This window comes from Letharia lupina, assembly GCF_014066315.1.
Source record: "Letharia lupina isolate WasteWater1 chromosome Unknown contig_11, whole genome shotgun sequence".
NCBI lineage: Eukaryota > Fungi > Ascomycota > Lecanoromycetes > Lecanorales > Parmeliaceae > Letharia > Letharia lupina.
The window spans coordinates 234060-253258 of NW_023502980.1; the positions used below are offsets into that span (position 1 = coordinate 234060).

General features: G+C 49.7%; 7 protein-coding genes across 7 annotated transcripts; 4 read left to right on the top strand and 3 right to left on the bottom strand.

Moving 5' to 3' along the window:
• Positions 1-74: 74 nt before the first annotated feature.
• On the top strand, positions 75-1374 carry HO133_000625 (uncharacterized protein; the record flags this gene model as incomplete). Its single annotated transcript, XM_037291563.1, has 2 exons — positions 75-269; positions 421-1374. The coding sequence occupies 2 exons, from the start codon at positions 75-77 to the stop codon at positions 1372-1374; spliced, it is 1149 nt and encodes a 382-aa protein (XP_037151925.1).
• Positions 1375-1397: 23 nt separating this feature from the next.
• Positions 1398-2640, bottom strand: HO133_000626 (uncharacterized protein; the record flags this gene model as incomplete). Its single annotated transcript, XM_037291564.1, has 4 exons — positions 1398-2012; positions 2069-2437; positions 2495-2518; positions 2569-2640. 4 exons carry the CDS (start codon positions 2638-2640, stop codon positions 1398-1400), a joined length of 1080 nt encoding a protein of 359 aa, XP_037151926.1.
• Positions 2641-3072: 432 nt separating this feature from the next.
• On the top strand, positions 3073-4348 carry HO133_000627 (uncharacterized protein; the record flags this gene model as incomplete). Its single annotated transcript, XM_037291565.1, has 2 exons — positions 3073-3649; positions 3705-4348. 2 exons carry the CDS (start codon positions 3073-3075, stop codon positions 4346-4348), a joined length of 1221 nt encoding a protein of 406 aa, XP_037151927.1.
• A 1118-nt stretch (positions 4349-5466) lies between these two features.
• On the top strand, positions 5467-7805 carry HO133_000628 (uncharacterized protein; the record flags this gene model as incomplete). The annotated part of the gene is made up of 2 exons (XM_037291566.1): positions 5467-7509; positions 7563-7805. The coding sequence occupies 2 exons, from the start codon at positions 5467-5469 to the stop codon at positions 7803-7805; spliced, it is 2286 nt and encodes a 761-aa protein (XP_037151928.1).
• A 2657-nt stretch (positions 7806-10462) lies between these two features.
• Positions 10463-11292, top strand: HO133_000629 (uncharacterized protein; the record flags this gene model as incomplete). Its single annotated transcript, XM_037291567.1, has 4 exons — positions 10463-10536; positions 10585-11064; positions 11117-11191; positions 11250-11292. 4 exons carry the CDS (start codon positions 10463-10465, stop codon positions 11290-11292), a joined length of 672 nt encoding a protein of 223 aa, XP_037151929.1.
• A 1851-nt stretch (positions 11293-13143) lies between these two features.
• Positions 13144-14890, bottom strand: HO133_000630 (uncharacterized protein; the record flags this gene model as incomplete). Its single annotated transcript, XM_037291568.1, has 5 exons — positions 13144-13541; positions 13592-13944; positions 14006-14238; positions 14318-14626; positions 14684-14890. The coding sequence occupies 5 exons, from the start codon at positions 14888-14890 to the stop codon at positions 13144-13146; spliced, it is 1500 nt and encodes a 499-aa protein (XP_037151930.1).
• A 746-nt stretch (positions 14891-15636) lies between these two features.
• On the bottom strand, positions 15637-16410 carry HO133_000631 (uncharacterized protein; the record flags this gene model as incomplete). Its single annotated transcript, XM_037291569.1, has 1 exon — positions 15637-16410. The coding sequence occupies one exon, from the start codon at positions 16408-16410 to the stop codon at positions 15637-15639; it is 774 nt and encodes a 257-aa protein (XP_037151931.1).
• Positions 16411-19199: the final 2789 nt, after the last annotated feature.

Genomic DNA, 19199 nt, shown 5'->3' on the forward strand with positions numbered 1-19199 from the left:
TTCTCATGGAAACGAAGCTTTCTTGATGACAATGCCAATGCCATGCGACCCTAGTCAAATCCCTTCTTCTTACAATGTCAGACCTCTCCCAGGCAGCTCCGCCCCTACTGGGCTCCAGTCTGCTTGCATCAGCCAAAGCGCACGAGAAAGCCAGGCCCTTACCAGCGAGTTCAGGCTCAGCTACAGTTGATCAGAATGCTCTTGATGGAGGCTTTAGATATGGAGAAATCACTTCCATTGCTGGAGCAAGCGGGACCGGAAAGACTTTGGTAGGTCCTTGGGAGTTGTAACCTGAATCACGTCGCATTTTGTAGATATGTGTAGCCAATCGACTCAATTCTAACCCAGCTTTGCCTCTTTGGTTCCGATAGTCAGGCCGGTTGAGATTCGCTTGCAAATACTAACGTACTGCACCTACAGCTAGCATACCATGCCATAGCAAGTCATCTTCTTACACACGAGGTCGGCGAGGTAGCTTTCATTGACACCACTGGGTCCTTTTCTCCATTACGACTGCGAAATGCCCTTGCTTACCGTCTAGAGGCCAAGATCCAGCGCAACAGCTACCAAGAGTCTGGATACATGTACGAGAAAAGGACGTCGGCCTTGGAGAATTCGAAGGAGACAATGATTGAGGAAGCGACCTCGATGCTCGATCGGGTGAAAGTCATGAGAGTCTTCGATTTGGCTGGCGTTGTAGAAGCCATAAGCGAGGTCAATGGGCTGACTGAGGAGATAGCGCCGAAGTTTGAGACGCCCGCGGTCGTAGTATTCAAGAAGAGGAGGGTTGAGATTGGTGACAGCGAAGAAGAGCTCGACGACGAAGACGAAGAACTGCAGGCCGAACCATGGCGAGAAAGTGTAAATCTCCATGACTCTCAAGGCATTGAACCTCACAGCGGTCCGATCGGTATGATCATTATCGATACCATCACAAATGTTGTGAGCACAATGATGGCCAAGAGCCAGACACAGGGTCAAGCTCTCCTCGCAAGCTTCTTGCGGTCTCTCCGTCACCTAACGTCCCGCCATCACATCTGCACTATTCTTACCAATGCCGCAGTCGGTATTAGTTCTCCCAACAATCCAGAGCTTCGGCATGGCTCGAGAGAAAATGTCTCGATCTTCTCCTCAACCATGGGGAAGCCTGCTCTTGGGAAGATGTTCACGTTTCTGATCGATACATCCATCTTCTTATCTACTGTGCCAAAGACTAGCGACGACGCAACGATTGCGTTCGGTGATGGAGGGGAAGCTTCGTCGTACCAGAAGGCACATATACTGGAGGTTCTGAAAGACAGATGTGGTACTCGAGAAGGGCGATGGGCGGCTTTCGAGATAACTGCTGAGGTGAATATCGCGCCAAGTGGCTGAATAGAGCTTGACCATCGGTGTCCTTAGTCGTTGTTTGAGATCTGCCAGCTTCTCAAATCCTCCCGTGAGGTGAACTCATCCACCTCATGCATCCGCCTGTGAGCATGGTTCTTGGCATCCGAACCTGAGTGAATGTGGTCCGCTATACTTCCCCTACCGCTAACGGCACCGGTGTGCCCTTGATCGCCTTTGCTAGACTTCCGCTCTTGACGCGTTGGCCTGATAGTACCTCGACTCCCAGTGCCCGACGTATGCCTCTTGTGACCTCGCAAGGTTCTGCTGTCTCCATCGCTGTCGTCCTCCTCCGTGCTACCTCCCAGCCTAGGACTCACATTCACACCCGGATCATGATCGGTTGCCCATCCATCTCCGCCAGCAAAGATATCCTCAATGCATTGATCGGCCGGCAGCTCGCCATCCTGTGCAAGCCATGACGCAGCCAGAGTTCGACGGTACATATCTTGAAGCCTGCCACTTTCTCGAGCATGAGATGACATAGATGGCACATTGCTTCCGTCATCACCATCAGCTTGCTCGGCCGTCATGATACCAGCAATCCCACCGAAGACAGGCGCGGTCTTGAGTGGAGGGGCGATGAAAGTCTTGTCTCCTTCTGTTTGTTTCATGTAGACGCCGATCTAAGACCCAATTAGTCTTTCCCTTCGTAGAGATCGAGAATCCTTTGAGGTCATGCCTTCAAAGTGCTATTGATCTTGCTCTCCTGCATCAAATATCTCCTGGTGACAGCCTCCTCCCCATCGTCGCTCCCACCCACAAACTCAGCCAAATTCAGCTTCACATTTCCCAACACGATCCTTTCGGCTCGTGTACCAGGCGAATACTCCTGCAGGACCTCGAGATGTATTTCCGACTCTTGCAACATGCCATTACGGTCCACTGTTAAACGGACAGGCAGCGTCTTGACGTATTCCCACAAAACCTTGTGGTCTCTGATCCCCGCTTTCGAGGTGTGCCCACGGTGCTCAGCGGAGGTAGAGGAAGGTAGATGCCATTTGACGTAAGATGTTCCGGATACGAGAGGAACATTGTTCAAGTCGATGATCTACCACTCGGGTCAGTCGATGCCGTGGAGTTCAGGAGAGCAAAGAGGGTGGGCCACCTTGAGCTGCAAGTCAAATTTTGGCTAAAAGACTATCAGCCTATGATCCTTCATGATTTGTTCAGGTGACAGACCCTTCGATTCTTTGGTACTGTCGAAGGCACTGTCAGCTGTTGCATCATCCGAAACAAAGTACTGAAAGACATTATCGTTATAGCAGGGCGAGTAATACTCACCAAAAGCGTTCTGCATATTCGAAGCTCCTTCTTCGCCGCCTGATTGAGAGCTCAATTACGTAGAGAACGGACTGTAGTTTAAGAAGGAGCATTCATGTCCAGGTCGGCTTGGCCGGTGGACCCCGAGCCAAAAGTTTGGCTGGAAGGCGGGAGGCGCCGCCCCCGAACCGTTTGCCAGGGAGCGCTAAGGATAGGGCTACGAGTATATAAGGTGTGTCTCGGAGCATTTTGCCCTTCTTCCCTGACTTGCAGCCACCTGAATGATTGTACCACTCATACTTTGAACCGAATCACTTCTTTTCACCTTCTAGATCTTGCACTCTAGACGGCGATATCCTTGCCAGGACTTTCCAATGGCTGTTCTGATCTGTGTAGTCAATATCCTGTTGGTACTTCGCACTCATGGGCACCCTTGAAGATCGCGCAGTCATTGCTATTCACGAGAAATTCCATGGTTTGCCGAGGAAGAGCAAGCCCAGAACATTTACGAACGGCAGTCAGGAGTGGGTGCCACTTAGCGGTATTGTAGTCATTGGAGAGGATGGAGCCATCACATGTTTGGCCTTAGGCACTGGGATGAAATGCTTACCAGGTTCAAAATCCTTGCTTCTCGACAGCGGCACTGTCCTTCATGACTGGCACGCCGAGATCCTTGCCATACGAGCCTTCAATTATTTCCTTCTCCAGGAGTGCCATCAACTCGCCTCTTGCGCCAATTACACGTCACCCATCCTTCGACGGAGACAAGCGCGTGAGCTGTCCGAAGTCCAGAATTTACAGCCCTTCAGTATTCGCGAGGATCTGAGGATCATGATGTATTGCTCTGAAGCACCATGCGGAGACGCAAGTATGGAGCTGGTGATGGAAGCGCAAGCCGACCCCACACCATGGCCCGTGACTGCCTCAAACGAGAAAGCTGCATCAGGCTTCCTCGGTCGCGGATCGTTCTCGCAGCTAGGCGTTGTAAGACGGAAACCCTGTAAGAAAATTTGCCTGCCAAATATTGTCTGCTACTGATAATATGCATGAGAAAGCTCGAGCGGACAGCCCAATCACCTTGTCTAAGTCATGTTCAGACAAGCTGGCACTCAAGCAATGCACATCCCTGCTATCATCGCCAGTTTCGCTTCTAATTTCGCCTGGAAATGCATACATTGACACCCTTATCCTACCGTATCACCGGTACAGGCCAGAAGCTTGTGAGAGAGCCTTTGGACCTGCAGGGCGTATGTTGCCTGTTGATAATTCAACTTGGCTTGCGGGCTATGAATTTCGCCCGTTTCGAGTGGAGACTGCAGAGATTGATTTTCACTATTCACGGAGAGTCGCAGGTACAAACCTGAATGGTCGCAAGGGCTCAAACATCTCAGCTGTGTGGACACCACGCCATCAAGAAACTCTGATCAACGGCGTCCTGCAGGGTCGCAAGCAAACGGATCCACTCGGGGCTAGTGCATTGTCAAGGATGCAGATTTGGAATCTCCTTGTGGAGACAATCGGTTTAATCGACGCCCTTCCGCCGAGAAATTTTCTTAAAATGTCCTCGTACCTAGATATGAAAAAATCAGATGGGTTGGAGCATAGACGACGTGTTAAAGATGATGTAAAAAGCGAGGCTCTCAAGGGTTGGAGCAATGAATCGTCCAACACCCTTTTCGAGGAGGCAGTGCGACCTTGAAAGGTCGCGAATCGTAAATTTGAGTACCGAATTGTTTGCTAAACTTCAAGCATTCAAAGCTAGAATTGGAGGATATGCCAGGCTGAAAAGGAGTGAATCAACAGACGCTTCGACCTCTTCCCCACTGCTGTTTCTCACATTCAGGAACATCCTCTTGGCATCTCCGCCAATTGCCAAGGTCCGGTCAATAAGGAGAGTATCACTGGGTAGGATTTTCAACCTATTTACAGGTTACATACTTCATTTCTTCGTCTCACTCGTCCTAATCTACAAAATTATCGCTCCGCAGCCCAGATCATCTACTTGTTGGAGTCTAGTTTCCGGAGAGATGATGAGCTAAGCCCGGGTCCAAGCATGACTGTGAAGTCAATGGTCAGACCGTTTGGCCAGAATGTGATCGACGAGACGTAAATGATCGCAAGGGCAAGTTTGTCTACGGCTCCTTGCAGAGTTCGCGAATGCAGCCAATCTTCAGAGTGTAAGGAAAGATAAGCAGGATTATGAGCACCATCAGCCTTCGAACATCCAGCAAATGGCCTGACAGCTCAATCCTCGATTAGGCCATAGGCTGTCCAGCAAGGCCGCCGCTCGGACATTGCCCTAGAAATAGGACGAATGTGTTCTTTCAGTCAACGGCGATGGCGGAACGGCACTGTGGATTTGGAGGTGCAGGGACCCATCGTACCAACAGGTCTCCAACCCTAGAGAAAACAGATCACGTTTGATTCCAGCAGTGCAAGATGTGACATGTGCTTTTCACGTTTCACACATCAATAAAAGCGGTGATCTTTGAAGACATCAGCTTAAGTTTTGAAATGCAAACATGCAAGAAGCCTTTTCGACCTGAAAATCCTAACGCTTATTGGCTGTGATACCTCTGTCGGCACGTTGCATCAAAGAACAATATCATGTTTTATGCGTCCAATGACATTGCTCATTAAAGGATCATGTCATAACATGCGGTGGGCTACCTGCTGTTAGGAAATGACGGACTCAAATCTTGATTTTTGCGGCTTACCTCCTTTCGCTCTTGCTTTCCAAACCTTCCTTTCTCTCGTCTTTGGTCATATTATTCTATCGGCCAATACCTTGACCCAACGCCAGCTTCTGCCGCCACCATGGGGTCCTCAAAACAATCCAGCGACACTATTGTTCAAGATCCTCCTCAAGGAAACCCGAAAATTCAGTCAGAACCAGCTGTCATCAAAGAAATGGACATCACATCGTCACTTGAAAACCTTCAGACGGATGAACAGCGACGGGTCCTTGATACCGTAGCTCAGGTCCGCAAATGTGGCCTCGAGAGCATCTTGTCTCTTCCGCAGCTCGTCGTTTGTGGGGACCAGTCGGCAGGCAAAAGCTCTGTGCTCGAAGCTCTTACAGAGATCCCATTCCCTAGGAACGACAACCTATGTACGAGATTTGCAACAGAAATCGTTCTACGACGCGCGCATACCAACTTGCTGACGATCAAGATAATTCCGGATCCCAAACGAGCTGCTGTCGAGCAGACACCCTTCAAAGCCTTCAGGCAATCCATCACCAACTTCGATGAACTTCCTCGAATAATGGACGCTGCGATGGACTTAATGGATATCGGTGCCGGTGCTTCAGGGCCCAAATCCAAAGCTTTTGCGAGGGATGTCCTCAGTATCGAGATTGAAGGTCCATCAAGACCGCAACTTACATTGGTCGATATTCCTGGATTGATTCAGACCGATACGAAGGGCATCACTAAGGCTGATGTTGAGCTTGTGGGGGAGATCACGGATCAGTACATCAAGCAACCTCGCACAATCTGCTTGGCTGTCGTCTCTGCGGCCAGTGACCCTGCTAATCAGAGCATTCTCACGAAAGTACGTAAGGTTGACCCTGACGGAGATCGTACTCTTGGGATCATTACCAAGCCCGACAGGCTTCCATCAGGCTCTGGGAGTGAGGCTGCATACATAGAACTGGCCAAGAACAATGATATCTTCTTCAAATTAGGTTGGCACGTGCTCAAGAATCGCACGTTCGAAGAACAAGATTTCGATCTCATGGAGCGCAACATGGCTGAGGCAACGTACTTCCGCACCTCCAATTTCAAGGTTCTACCAGAGCATTGCGTGGGCGTCGATAAACTGAGGAATCGTCTGAGCGTCCTACTCTTTGAGCACGTCAAGCAAGAATTGCCAAAGCTCCGGAGCGATCTGGAGGAAGCGCTGCTCGACGCAAAGACACAGCTTCAAGTAATGGGGAGTAACCGAACAACGGCTGCAGATTGCAAGGCCTACTTGGTGCAGCTCAGTCTCGATTTCTACGAGGTCTGCAAGGCGGCTGTTGATGGGCACTATGAAGGAGGGTATTTCATTTCTGACGCCGATCCCGCCTTCTCGCTCACGTCTTCAGCAACAATTCGCAGAATCCGTGCCGTCGTGCAATACATGAACACCGAGTTCTCCGATAACATGCGCGCCAATGGACACAAGTACCAGATCGACATGTCTGACGGAACGAATGTCGACTCTCTGTTCCGCCCTCTGCTAGATACGGTACTAAATGGATTTGGCTGGCTTCCTAGGTCGGTGTCACCTGCCAAAATGGACCGTAAAAAGGCCTTTGCATGGGTTCATCTGGTGCTTGTTCGTACCCGAGGAAGGGAATTAGTAGGCAACTTCAACCCGCTCCTTGTGGGCGAGCTCTTTTGGGAGCAGAGTGCAAACTGGAAACGCCTGGCCGTAGAGTATCTGGACCAGGTGGCCGACGTCTGCCGACGCTTCCTTGAAATCCTGCTCCACGACAAATGCCCAAAAGACGTAATCTCTCGTCTTCACACATCGATTTTCCTAGACGCACTCAAGGCTAGATACCAGGACGCCATGGAAGAGCTCGAACGCTTGATCGAGGATACCAAAAGTTATCCGATCAACTACAATCACTATTACACAGACACCATCCAACAGCGCCGCGAAGAGAGACGCAAAGCTACTGAAGCCACTAAGGTAAAGATGGAGGGCGCAGCGGCCGCTGAAGGCTCCTCTTCCGAAGTTCACCCCACTCAGGCTCCTACAAGCACCGATGCCGATCAAGCCATAGAGAACTACTCTCGCCGCATCGACCCGAACATGGAGAACGTCAGCTGCGAAGAAGCTCTCGATTGCCTGCTCGCCATCTACGAGGTGAGTCATCGCTGTTCCCTGAAGTAAGTCAAACTGACGATTCTTCCATGCAGGTATCGCAGAAGACCTTCGTGGCAAACGTCACAACGCAAGTGGTAGAGCGCCACATCATCCGTGGCCTGGAGAAAATATTCTCTCCTGTCGCCGTGAACGGCTTGACCGACCCAGAAGTCGAGGCCATCGCCTCGGAGCCCGCCAGCGCGAAGCGCCAGAGACAATTCTTGGAGGATCGCATTGCGAAATTGAAGGATGGACAGAGCATCTTCCGTAGTGTCATGGGTAGTGCTGCGATGTAGTACGACCTTCCACCTGATCCGATCTCCCTTTTAAGGTGGTTGCTCTCATTAGGTAAGAATTGCGATGGGTCCTTGTTCAACAAGACCGCTAGTGGAAGACTCGTCACGAATATTAGGTATCTTTTGATACAAGAAGACTTTTAGCATCCCATTTCTCCAAAAGTCCGCACCTCCCTCTGCAAAACCCCCTACTCATATCTAACCAGCAACCCAACAACGAAAACCCCAACACCTCAGACTGTCGGTCCCCTCCTCCATCCTCCCCTCCCATCGAATCGTCCATGACCAATATCACAAGAGAGCCACCGCCACCGATATTCGCGCATCTTTGCCACCCTCCCTCTCATCCCAACCCGCTCCCCCATCTCCCCCGCACCGTGTGCTTACTTACTCCCACCACCATGCGCACATCCTATGCCATGCCATGCAGCGAATATCCTTCCTTGCCGTATTCATCACACAGACGGCCTAGAACGCAATTAAATCACAGGAAATGGTTATGTAGTACATAGCTTCTAGTCAGGTTTGACTACATTCTTGTGTTACGAAATATACAAAGGCCCGTGAGCGGAAAAGTCCGAGTGTAGGACTGTGCTGATGTAAGGGTCGCCGTATATTGTAATCTTAGCTCATACGTGGGTTTATATCAATGCGGGGGGCCTTTTCATTGTTGACGACGATGATGAAGCTGTTTGGGGTGAGGAAAGCCGGGTTCGACAGATCGGTCGGACTATGTAGGATCTTTAGGGGGAGCCCCAAATTGAAGTGGGTGAGTGAGTGAGTGAGTGAGTGAGTGAGTGAGTCAGTCAGTCAGTCAGTCAGTCAGTCAGTCAGTCAGTCAGTCAGTCAGTCAGTCAGTCAGTCAGTCAGTCAGTGAAAGGGGCAGGAGGCGCGGCAAGCGTGCGTGAGGCAATCTTTTCCTCTGGCTGAGTGCTGGTCAAGAGAGAGAAGAGGGGACGTTTCTCCGCTGGTGCTAGACCAAGAGGGAGTGCGGACATTGTCGGCTGAGGTACAATGCAGGATAGACGGTATTTTGAGGAAGCACTCTCAGAGTCGATTAGACACATCTCGGACTTCTTGATACACCATTCTCACGCATTCATCTCAGCTCTGCACCCTTGAGTACCGTGGACTCATCCAGCAAACAGATGAACGCCGGCAAGTACCCCATTCCTCTATCATCCGGAGCTCGGAAAGCCTCCGAAAGTACCAACATACATACCCCTCCTCTTTTCCCACGCATCTACCCAATCCCCCTCGTCTCGCACTGCAAGACTCGTTCAAAAAGCAGGAAGGGGGGCGCCTGTGTCCCCGTTCCTCAGCCTCGTTCAGAAGATCGAAGAGTCCACCAATCCGCACCCGACTTCCCCAAGCACACTAGCCTCATTTCCCCCTTTCAAGAAGCACACTCCCACCTAGCTCCTTCATAAGTCAATCCGCAGCGAACAAAGAGGGGAACCGTAGCCGATGCGAAAATACGAACTTCTGCATAGGTACACGCAGTAAGCGATAGCAAGCAAGCTCGCTCGCTTGAGTGTTCAGCTTCGGAGAAGGAAGATCATCGATGCACATGGTGGCTGAAAAAATCGCGGGTTTTTGAGAGAGAGAATGATGTGCATTAGTGCCGCAGCAGACCACCTAATCGTTTGGAGGGGAATATCCCCGTGGTTTGAGCGAAGCGGTTCCCAGTTCGGGAGAGGGTGGGTCCGATCCGTATGCGTGGCATGGCCGGTAGCGAAGGGAGGAGGGGTTTCCGGGCGAGGATATGATTCGAAAGAAGTATGTTGATGAGGGCAGGTAGTATCGTGCGATTGTCATTTGCCCAGACCTGGGTTAGCGTATGCAAGCAGGGAGGGACGTCTCGCCTCCTAGATCATGTACCCAAAGCCCTTTAACACAAAATCATGCGCGCATTGTCAGCGAAACGGTGCTTAACACATTGACCTGCGGCGCCACCCATTCATCCGTGCTTCTTTCCATAACCCATAATCCCCGAAGCTACTTTTCTCCATGCAGCGTCATCTCAGCCAGCCAGCAAGCGTACATGGTAGCAAACATTTCGCAATCGAGGAACTCGTGGCTGACGTGTCACTATCTGGTGCGCAAACAAATAAACTCTCACTGTCATCGTAGCCCCATAAAATGAGTACAAGTAGCTCGTGGGGAAGGGAACTTCCTTTCTTGTGAATGAACCAAGGAAGCCATCAGCGCTTCGCTTGACCAAATCGACCTACCTAAAACCACCTAATCGTGCTCCAGTTTTTCATTCATCGTGGGATCAATAGACTTTCTTGCCTTGATTCGATCAGAAATGGATACGGAGCCGAGCAACAGCGACGACTGCCTTCGCTTCGTGTTTCATTCATTGTGGGATCAATAACCTTTCCTGCTTTCATTTGATCAGAAATGCATACCGAACAGAGCCGAGATCAGGCGATGTCTGTCGTCGCTGATTGGCCGAACGAGTTTAATATCGACATTGAGCAAAATCAGTCGCCGAGGTCGCCAACTGTACATATACAGCTGTTCCTGACCTGACTTTTGTCTCTTCTGTTTACCACTCCAAGCTGCATTTGCTAACACTGATTGCTTGTTGTTCTTGAACGTTCTCATCCATTACACGTATATATCCGTACACATATATATCTCAAACAGAGATGTCCACAGCAGCGAACACGCCAGCTCATGGAGTTGCCATCGCTCCACAGCTCAGCAAGAGAGCACTTGCAGAGTAGATCTCATTTTTCACATTGATGCAGTAGTCACTGACGTATCCCAGGCTCAAGAAAGGTGGAAAGGTCGAGATCTGGGTCCAATGCACGCCCTTCAAGGTCGAAGTCAACGGCGCAACGAAGGTCGAGAGCGAGTACATGCTCTTCCACCTTCACAGGACATTAGTGAAGCACTTTTCTCCAAAGTGGAAGCGAGAGCTGGCGGAAGATGCGCAGGCTAACCGCCTTCACGTGCCATTCCCGAAAGAGCCCGTGAAGCTGATCGTGGGCTGGATGGTGGGCGGGGGAGGCAATGACTTGAGCACGCCGGACGCTTTCTACCCGAAACACGACCTTCGAAAGCTGGAGATTCTGAAGGATGTGGCATCGTATGTGGAGATTAAGTCGCTGGTTGAGCTCTTTGCGAAGGACATCCTCGCCTGGATACCGGCTCTTCCGCCGGTGCCAATCGGCAGCTTGGTACCAAACCCTGTTACAAACAAACCAATCGCTGTGGAGAAGCTCTGCTGGTACTGCGATAAGCCAGCGTAAGTTCACACAATGGCCACCTTCCTGTACTCCTCTAATCATGACAACCAGACATATCGAAAGAGACTGCCCCGAGCGCAGCGCCGTCCATGTGACCAAGTCACAAGGAGAAACATACGCGATGAGGTGAACGATCCCAGCAATGAAGACAAACGGTATGCACTCCAGACACCTAACTTTCTAGGGCCGAGCTCGAACAGCTATCCAACCAGGCCTTAAGAAGCTGAAGCCCGTGTCCGGTCGCAGGTCGCCTTCCCGCCGTCAACGCGTGCCTCCTCCTCTACATTATGGTCACTCTGATCACCACGGCCACTCTGGAAATCATGGCCATTCCAACCGCGAGATAACAGCCGTCGACGCGAGCGGAAAGAACCACATGTCAAACTAGAACACGATCGCAATCGAAGTGGACGGGCCAGTAACCGGCGGCGTTTTCAAGACCACGGGAACTGCGAGCGGCTCCGTGATGAGTGCGCAAAAATGTAATGCATCACTTAGAGCGATAGGAGCAAACCCTTACCCCAAAATGAATCGACGACATTGGTGAAGCCGATAACTGTCAAGATATTAGCTATTAGCCATCCTAGCACCAAGGGGCTCACAGCTCGGTAGGGGTGAAAAGAAGTTCGGCAGAGGTGAGTAGATGCTAAGTATATGCACCTCGTCCGGGGTAAAAGGGATATACTCAGTATATGTCAGCACCTTATCGGGGGTGAAGAAAATTGAATTTAGTTCAGCGATTTTTACGTGTGTGAGATATAGGAATTTCTATCTATATGTAAGATATATTTAATATATACAGATTTATTAAATAATATATTTATTAAATAATATATCTTTTAATATAATTATCAATAATAAAGATTTACTTACTTATTGTATTAATTAGATATAAAAAAGTTAATAGTATATACTTAGTATATACCTCTATCCCCCTCTTAAAGTGTCGATATTATTTTCGACTCGGCTCGAGTTTATCGGGGGTGAAACGGATACGTTTAGTATATGCTATGAGTTTATCCGGGGTGAAGCGAGTATATGCCGAAGCTTCATCTCTGCCGAACTTTTTTCACCCCTACCGAGCTGTAACCCTAGCACCAAGTACTCGTTGGACGGGAGCACCGTCGAGGTACAGATAAGCAGACCTATAATCAAAGGAACGGTAAGATTCGCAAAAATAGTAAGCGTAGCAGTTTTAAAACACAGCGTCAGTACCTGTAAGGTCTAAGAGGCTCCATGGGAACGAAAGGCTAGTTAGCAAATCTACCGATTATCCTGTTGCACACCTTGACTCTGCAATCTTGCTTGCGCCTCCTCCATGTCAAGCGTCAGAGAACCTGGTAATATCCGCTTCGATTTAGTTTTCAACATCGTGCCCGCCAAACGTGGTCTTAGAAAAAGTAATAGTCCAGGCGGTATACATCCTTAAGGTTCCAACAACAGCAGCATTAGCGAGGAGTTGTGCGCTATTCAGTATTCCCCTTAAGGAATTCAATCATGAACGACCATTTTGTCCAAGTTGATGCCCTTTCGCGATGTTGAAACCTAAAAACGAAGCCGATAGTATAGGGCAGAGTACCAGTTGTCCAATTCGTCTCAGTGAAGGATGGAGATGCGCCACGCGATATTGAGTATGTCCATCAGCAAGCAGCCACGCATCAACATGTCAGGATCTCTATTGCACGTGCACTTGTATTGGACTCAGAGATCGAGGTCTCCCTCTCCACTAGTCTCAACTACCCGTCCCCTTCATCCCCTCAGCTTCCCCCAAAACTCCGAAGCGAAAACAAGTCATGTCACCTTTGTTACGCCCACTGCAGCTCGGTAGCCTGTCCAAAATCGTCCCCTCTCGAGCGCTCAAATTCATCTCTAGCATGTCAGGTAGTGGAGGAGAAAGCTTGTCAGCGCCAGATGATGATGATAGGGAGCGGCCGGTTTCAAGACACGCGACGATGGGGTATGATGTCCAAAACTTTTCGATACTATACGTTTCGCAAGTACTTGCGCTAGTTAAACGCTCAGGGTGGAATCATCATCCAGATACCTTTTTTTTTCAATAGATCGCCTCTGTATAAGATTCATGCCGCAGCGGCTGTCTCACCGTTCAAAACATTCACACCTTCGTGACCGTTGACGTCATTCTTGGCCAGGACATTCGTCTGTTGGTCGACGATTTGATCAAGATGCTGTGACTCCGGTTCTTCACTTAGCTCCGCCTCCTTTTGAGCGAATTGTATCTTTTCGTCAACGGTCATATCGTCCAGTAGTGGCTTCTCGTTATTGTGCTCCGAGTAAAGATTTTCGTAGAAAGCGTTGATAATGGCGTCGGTGTCTTCGATGGCTAAATGCCTAACATCGGCCATAGCCTTGATCCTTGCAGTACAGCTCTTGATCTGACTGTCCGTCATGTCTAAACCGAGTTGATTGACACGGCTTTTGATAGCATTCCAACCAGTCAGGCGCGATGTGAAGTGGACTGAATCACATTTAGTGGACGTTGCACTTAACATCGAGTGCTTTACTCACCATAGCGGGTCATGCCAAAGTCCGCTGGGTTGATAATCTCGTACGTGGTGGGGTTGGCTAGAATGGCTTTGGCATGTATACCTGCTTTGTGTGTGAATGCACAGAAGCCAGTAATATAGTTGTTGAAGGGGACATTGATCTCGACAGCAGCCGCGACCAAGTCCTCAATAGCCTTGAGCTTCGTAAGATCATACTTGCTCCTCACGTAGTCTCTATCAGCGACCAGCATGCGTGCAACGAACCCTCCTAGTGGGGTAATCCCATTCCGCTCGCCGATGCCCAGGACTGATGTGTCAACGTGTGTAGCTCCGGCTTCCAGCGCGCAGTAGGCGTTGGCGATGGCGCAACCGGTACTGATGATGCAGTCAGAGAGTTGTGCGGGGAACATTGGATGCGTGAGAAGGGGATACTTGCTCATTATGAAAATGTGTTTCAATGTCGCACTGGACGACCCCACGCAGTGTCCGGACAAGATCGTACACCTGTCTTGGGCTCGCACAACCAATGGTATCTGCGATACCAACTCTATCCACACCAGCCTTGGCAACAATTGAGTATATGTTGAGTAGATCGACAAGATCGGATCTGAAAGAATCCTCGGACGAAAATCTGCATTCCAAGCCCTTGGACTTGACGAATTGGATCACCTATTGCTCGATTCATGTCAGCGAGCAACTCTGAGACCTCGCAGAGACCTTCCGCAGAGTCTTTGGGCCGAGTTCTCACCTCGAGTGCAGTATCTCTTATGTAGTCCATGCTCTTTCCGTGCGAATGCTGCATCAGCTGCGGTGATGTCCCAATGACTATATCCAAGCCATCAACTCCTGTTTCTACTGCGATGCGTGCATCATCCATGGCGCACCGAACGTGAGTGAGTATTTTGGCCTTGAGCCCCAGATTGCAAATGATTTCGCAGTCCTTGCGTGACTGCTCCGAGGATGCAGGAGAAGTGAGCTCGATGTATTCGACTCCGAATGCGTCTAAGGCTTTTGCTATTTTGACCTTGGTATCTGTATCGAAGAATGCATTGGCAAACTGCAGGAGCACGGTCAGTATGCAACTTCAGAAGTAAGATCTCCGATGTCTGCTCACCTGCTCTCCCTCACGTAAAGTGCTCTCGATTATCTTGAAGTTTGAGAGATTGGAAAGATAGTCACCTACGGAGGCAAAAGGCTGCCTCCGTGGATTGTGCGGTGTGTGTTGCCCATAGCCGTTGGTGCCATTCACATGCCCATTAGTTGTTGCAGGGACATCACCATTGGTGCCATTGACGACATCACCGTTGCAGGTTGGGCACATTTCTGTGGTGAACAAATGAAGTAATAGAGGCAATTGAAGGCTTTGGACTGTTTGCCGGGAGAAGATGTCGTTGCAACGAAGAGAAGTTTTTCAAATCGAGTCACACGGATGGGGGCACTGGGGAAATGACGGGGTACAGAGTTTTTCGGGCCGATGGATTATCCGAAGCCAAGCCCCGGCTTAGGTCCGGATCATGTACTGCAGCTCGCGGGTAGCAAAAAAGCCCGCACACCCTAACCAAATGGAGACTACTGCCTCCACCCAGCAAAATTACCTATATTATTGAATGATTCTCTATCTAATAGCCAGTCATTTGACCGTTACCGTCTATTACAGCCTGAAGTCTTTCGGGCGACGACATTGTGCTGGATAATAAGAGAAGAAGAATAAATTTGTGTGTGAAAAGTATGCGGGATGGCCTCGCTTCTCCAGTGCAGGAAATGGTCCCGCAGTACCTAGAACAGTAGAATAATCTCCCCTGGCGCCTGGGTACAAATGGCAACTGGCAAGAAGAGAACAGTCATTCATCAGAGCTATGGAGATCAAGCTAAAACTTCCGGGGGGGTCATCAGTCTCGTTTCGTCATACAGCAACTAGGCGGAGGGTCTCTACCAAACGGAAACGGATGTCATGGGTGAAGATGCAACAACAGAGTTCAGAGTCTGCAAAGCTACCTAAAGGGACGCAGGTTACGCAGTAGGAGGAAGGCCATAGCCTTGCGAAGAGGAAAGAACTTAATTAAAAACCTATAGGACACGCCAATCCACTGATCGCACAGGAATCATTCGCGTCATGGCCCCTTCTTCTTCAAACAATCCTCTGGTCGTGAAAAACCCAATCTTTACAAGGGCTCCAGATCGAGTCTCTTTCAAAAGGATCTCTCGAACATAGTCTCTCTCTAAGAATTTGACGTTGATAAGAGCTACCGCGTAGTTTCGTGAGAATGGCAACCAATTCTTCTCCCATTCTCGCAGATCGATACTTCGATTGCGATCCCCTTTCCGTCCCGCAGGTCCAAGCTTCTGGTAAAGCCCACTGTCCATAGGGTACGCAAATATCACGGAAGCAATCAAGGGCATCACCTCATGGTGCGACGCCGGGACCAGAACCGCAGCCTCGGGTATGCTGACAGATCCGTCCGCTTCAATACTCCACAGCTTCACCGAGGGGTGATCGCCTTCGCTAAACTGCCATCGCGGGAGGCAAATCTCTTCGAAGGTTTGACCATTGTCCTGGCTATGGGTGTTGAATGGCAGAAGCGATCCTCGAATGTCTAAAATCCTAGAGAAATCCTCGTCGATATCGGTTCGAATGACGATTGAAGTGTAGAAGCGAGCCCCTAGCATTTCAGCTGTTTCTCTGAGAAACAAGATCGGATAGAGACCCAGAACAAGATCCTTTTCTAACTCGCGGAGCGTTCCAGTTCGAGGTGCTTCGATAAACCACCCAGTAGCCCGGATCACCGACATAATGGCCTCGGCTCGGCCTTCCTTGCAATGCCTCTGGCTTCCAAGCTTCATGATTGATTCTCAATTTATCACGTGGAGATCCTCCAATCCAGTCCGTTCAAGGACTGCAAATAATTCGATGTACCCTCTAGGGTAATGGCCTCCCCGAACCAAAGCGCCGAGCTTTTCGGAGGAGGAAATTTCTAGAAAAGCCGAGTCAAATCGGTGTGAAGCAGCCTCTTCGGGATCGAGTGCAACAGTCGAGGTCAGAGCGTGATCTAACACATGCGCCGATAGTGCAACCAATCCATCCAGGGGCTTTGGTACGCCGCCTCCCACCGTAAGCATTTCCCAATCTCTTGAACACAACAACGTGTCAGGGCGCAGGCAGGCTTCTTGCAAAGTCCAAAGGGATGTGAACCAAGCCGAAAGTCTAAGATCGGACCCTGATTTATCTGCACGATAATCATACGGTTCGAACAGTTCGGTAGAACCGGTGTCATTGTAGCCATTCTAAGATCAGATCGAACGAGTTCAGCTGAGTGGATGATAGAAAGGAGTCCCGCTCTGTGAGTAGGCCGTGAGGCACAAGCAGAGCCTCGGCGGTCCTATTCCAGAATGCGAAAGCTCCAATCCAGTCGTCTAACATCTAGGGAGCGATCAATCCAGCCCAGGAGTCTCGATCAGTCACACAGTCTTGTGGGAGCTCTGTATTCCCGTACGCAATTTCGATCGCATGGCCCAAGGACCCTGTCTAGTCATTCTACGTCAGGTCTGGCGAAAGCAGCTCATAACGTTCGACATACGATGAAAGTCTGCGATATCGACTCAGATGTCCCGGGCTAATACTGTAGGGCACAAAGTCATTAGATGCTGCTCATATCATCTCCTAGTCATGGAAACCTCTTGCCAAGCTTGTACATCGCTTACGGGCGACTACCTTGCTAGCGAATTAGCTTCAAAGGCGACTGTCTGCAGAGGAGACCGCCTCAACCTTGAAGCCTGGATAGCTAGCGTTCCGAGGAACAGAAAGTGAAGACTGAAAGATCGTGAATAGTTCTTCATTTCATCGAGAAGATCACCTCTGAATGGTAATTGAGTGCTGAAAACATGTTTTTGGGGGGGTGAGACGGGAAGAGATGGTACATGACGCAGCACTTTAAGTAGGTAAGAGAGAATATAGATTCTCTATAAATATCAGCCGAGCAGGATATACGTCAATGTCCACACCCTTTCCGGCTACAGCCCAGGTCTTCCGTCCTCTTCTTTTTCCTGACAACCACAACAGCAATGGAGCCAGAACCAAGGTTGCTGAAGCATACCCGTGGCAGGTCATAAGAGTCACAGCCATCTTACCCTCCACCTTGTGACTCTGGTGCACGGGTTTCGTTCTCCATACAACCAGCCTGACAGCCTTGAGGGTCGAAAGACCCTGAAGGCTGAACGTTCTATTGCAGTCTGCATCTCTGGAACATCTTCATACTATAACCTGCTGTTCGATAAAGTCATGTCTACTCCCATAAGTGCCACTCCTTCAGCTTTTGATGACCCAGTTGAGACAGAGATGTGGCAAGACGACGTCTGTTTGGAGCCTATGACATTTGTGCCGGGCTTCTCAGGTTTGTGCAATGCCTGCATCAAAATCCTCCGTGACGGCTGGGGGAGAAAATGGGCACCGCATATTCGATATCTTAACACCCTGATGATCACTGCACAGCGAGGTTGCAGACTCTGCGGTCTTCTGCTCGACAAGATCCAAGAGCAAGCTAGTGGTCTAACTGTTATGCGTGACGTAAACATACAGTTTTGGGATGATTCAGAGCCCGACTATGGACAGTTCTCATTTTTACTGATAGACATGAATGATGAAGGAATGCGGAAATGGTAGTTGAGGCTTGGGGTGCTGCCTGTGGAAGGTCAGTTTATAATAGAGATCTGGATATGCTTCAGCTCACCTTCTTCGTCTTGGATAGGGCGCGATCCGCAAATCCTCAACAGTCATGAAGTCCGACCCAATGAAAATTTGACGTCGAATCAGACTTTGGCCAAAAGATGGCTTCAGCTATGCTCAAGCACCCACAGCAGGTGCAGGCCAAATCCCTGTGGCAGCAACTTTCCACCGCGTTTGCTGGATTTAGATGCTGGCGAGACACATGCTTTGATTCGAGTCACGGTAACCGATACCAATCCCCGTGAAGGCGAATACATGACCCTTAGTCATTGCTGGGGAGCTGCTCAATTTATCACACTACGAAAAAGTAACATCGAGGAGCTTAGACAAGGCATACCGTTGACCAAGCCTCCTAGGACCTTCCAAGACGCCGTGGCGGTTGCCAGATTGTTCAAAGTTAGTTATCTATGGATCGACCCACTTCGTATCCTTCAGGACTCTAACTCAAAGAATCTGCCACAATGAGAGATATCTATAGACACTCGATAACAAAGATTTCAGCGACCGGAGCGGCTGATTCTACTGTGGGCTGCTTCCTTGATCGTAATGCTGACAAAGTACGACCTTTCAATGTGATTCTCCGCGACTCACAAAGCAAAGAGCTCAAATATATCTATTTCGATGCAGAATTTTGGCATGTCAATATCTCCACAGCACCGTTGAGTGAGAGGGCTTGGGTCTGTCAAGAGCGTCTATTATCGCCCCGCATACTGCACTTTGGAGTAACCAGATGTCCTGGGAGTGCATGGAAATGGCTTCTTGTGAAACGGTTCCGGAGCGAGTGCCGGAACAGCTACCTATCACCACAAACCGAGATTATTTGAATCACCAACAACAGTTTTCGGAAGATGCGCGGCATAACATTGTCTGCTATTACACTGGATGTGCATTGACAGTTCCATCCGATGTA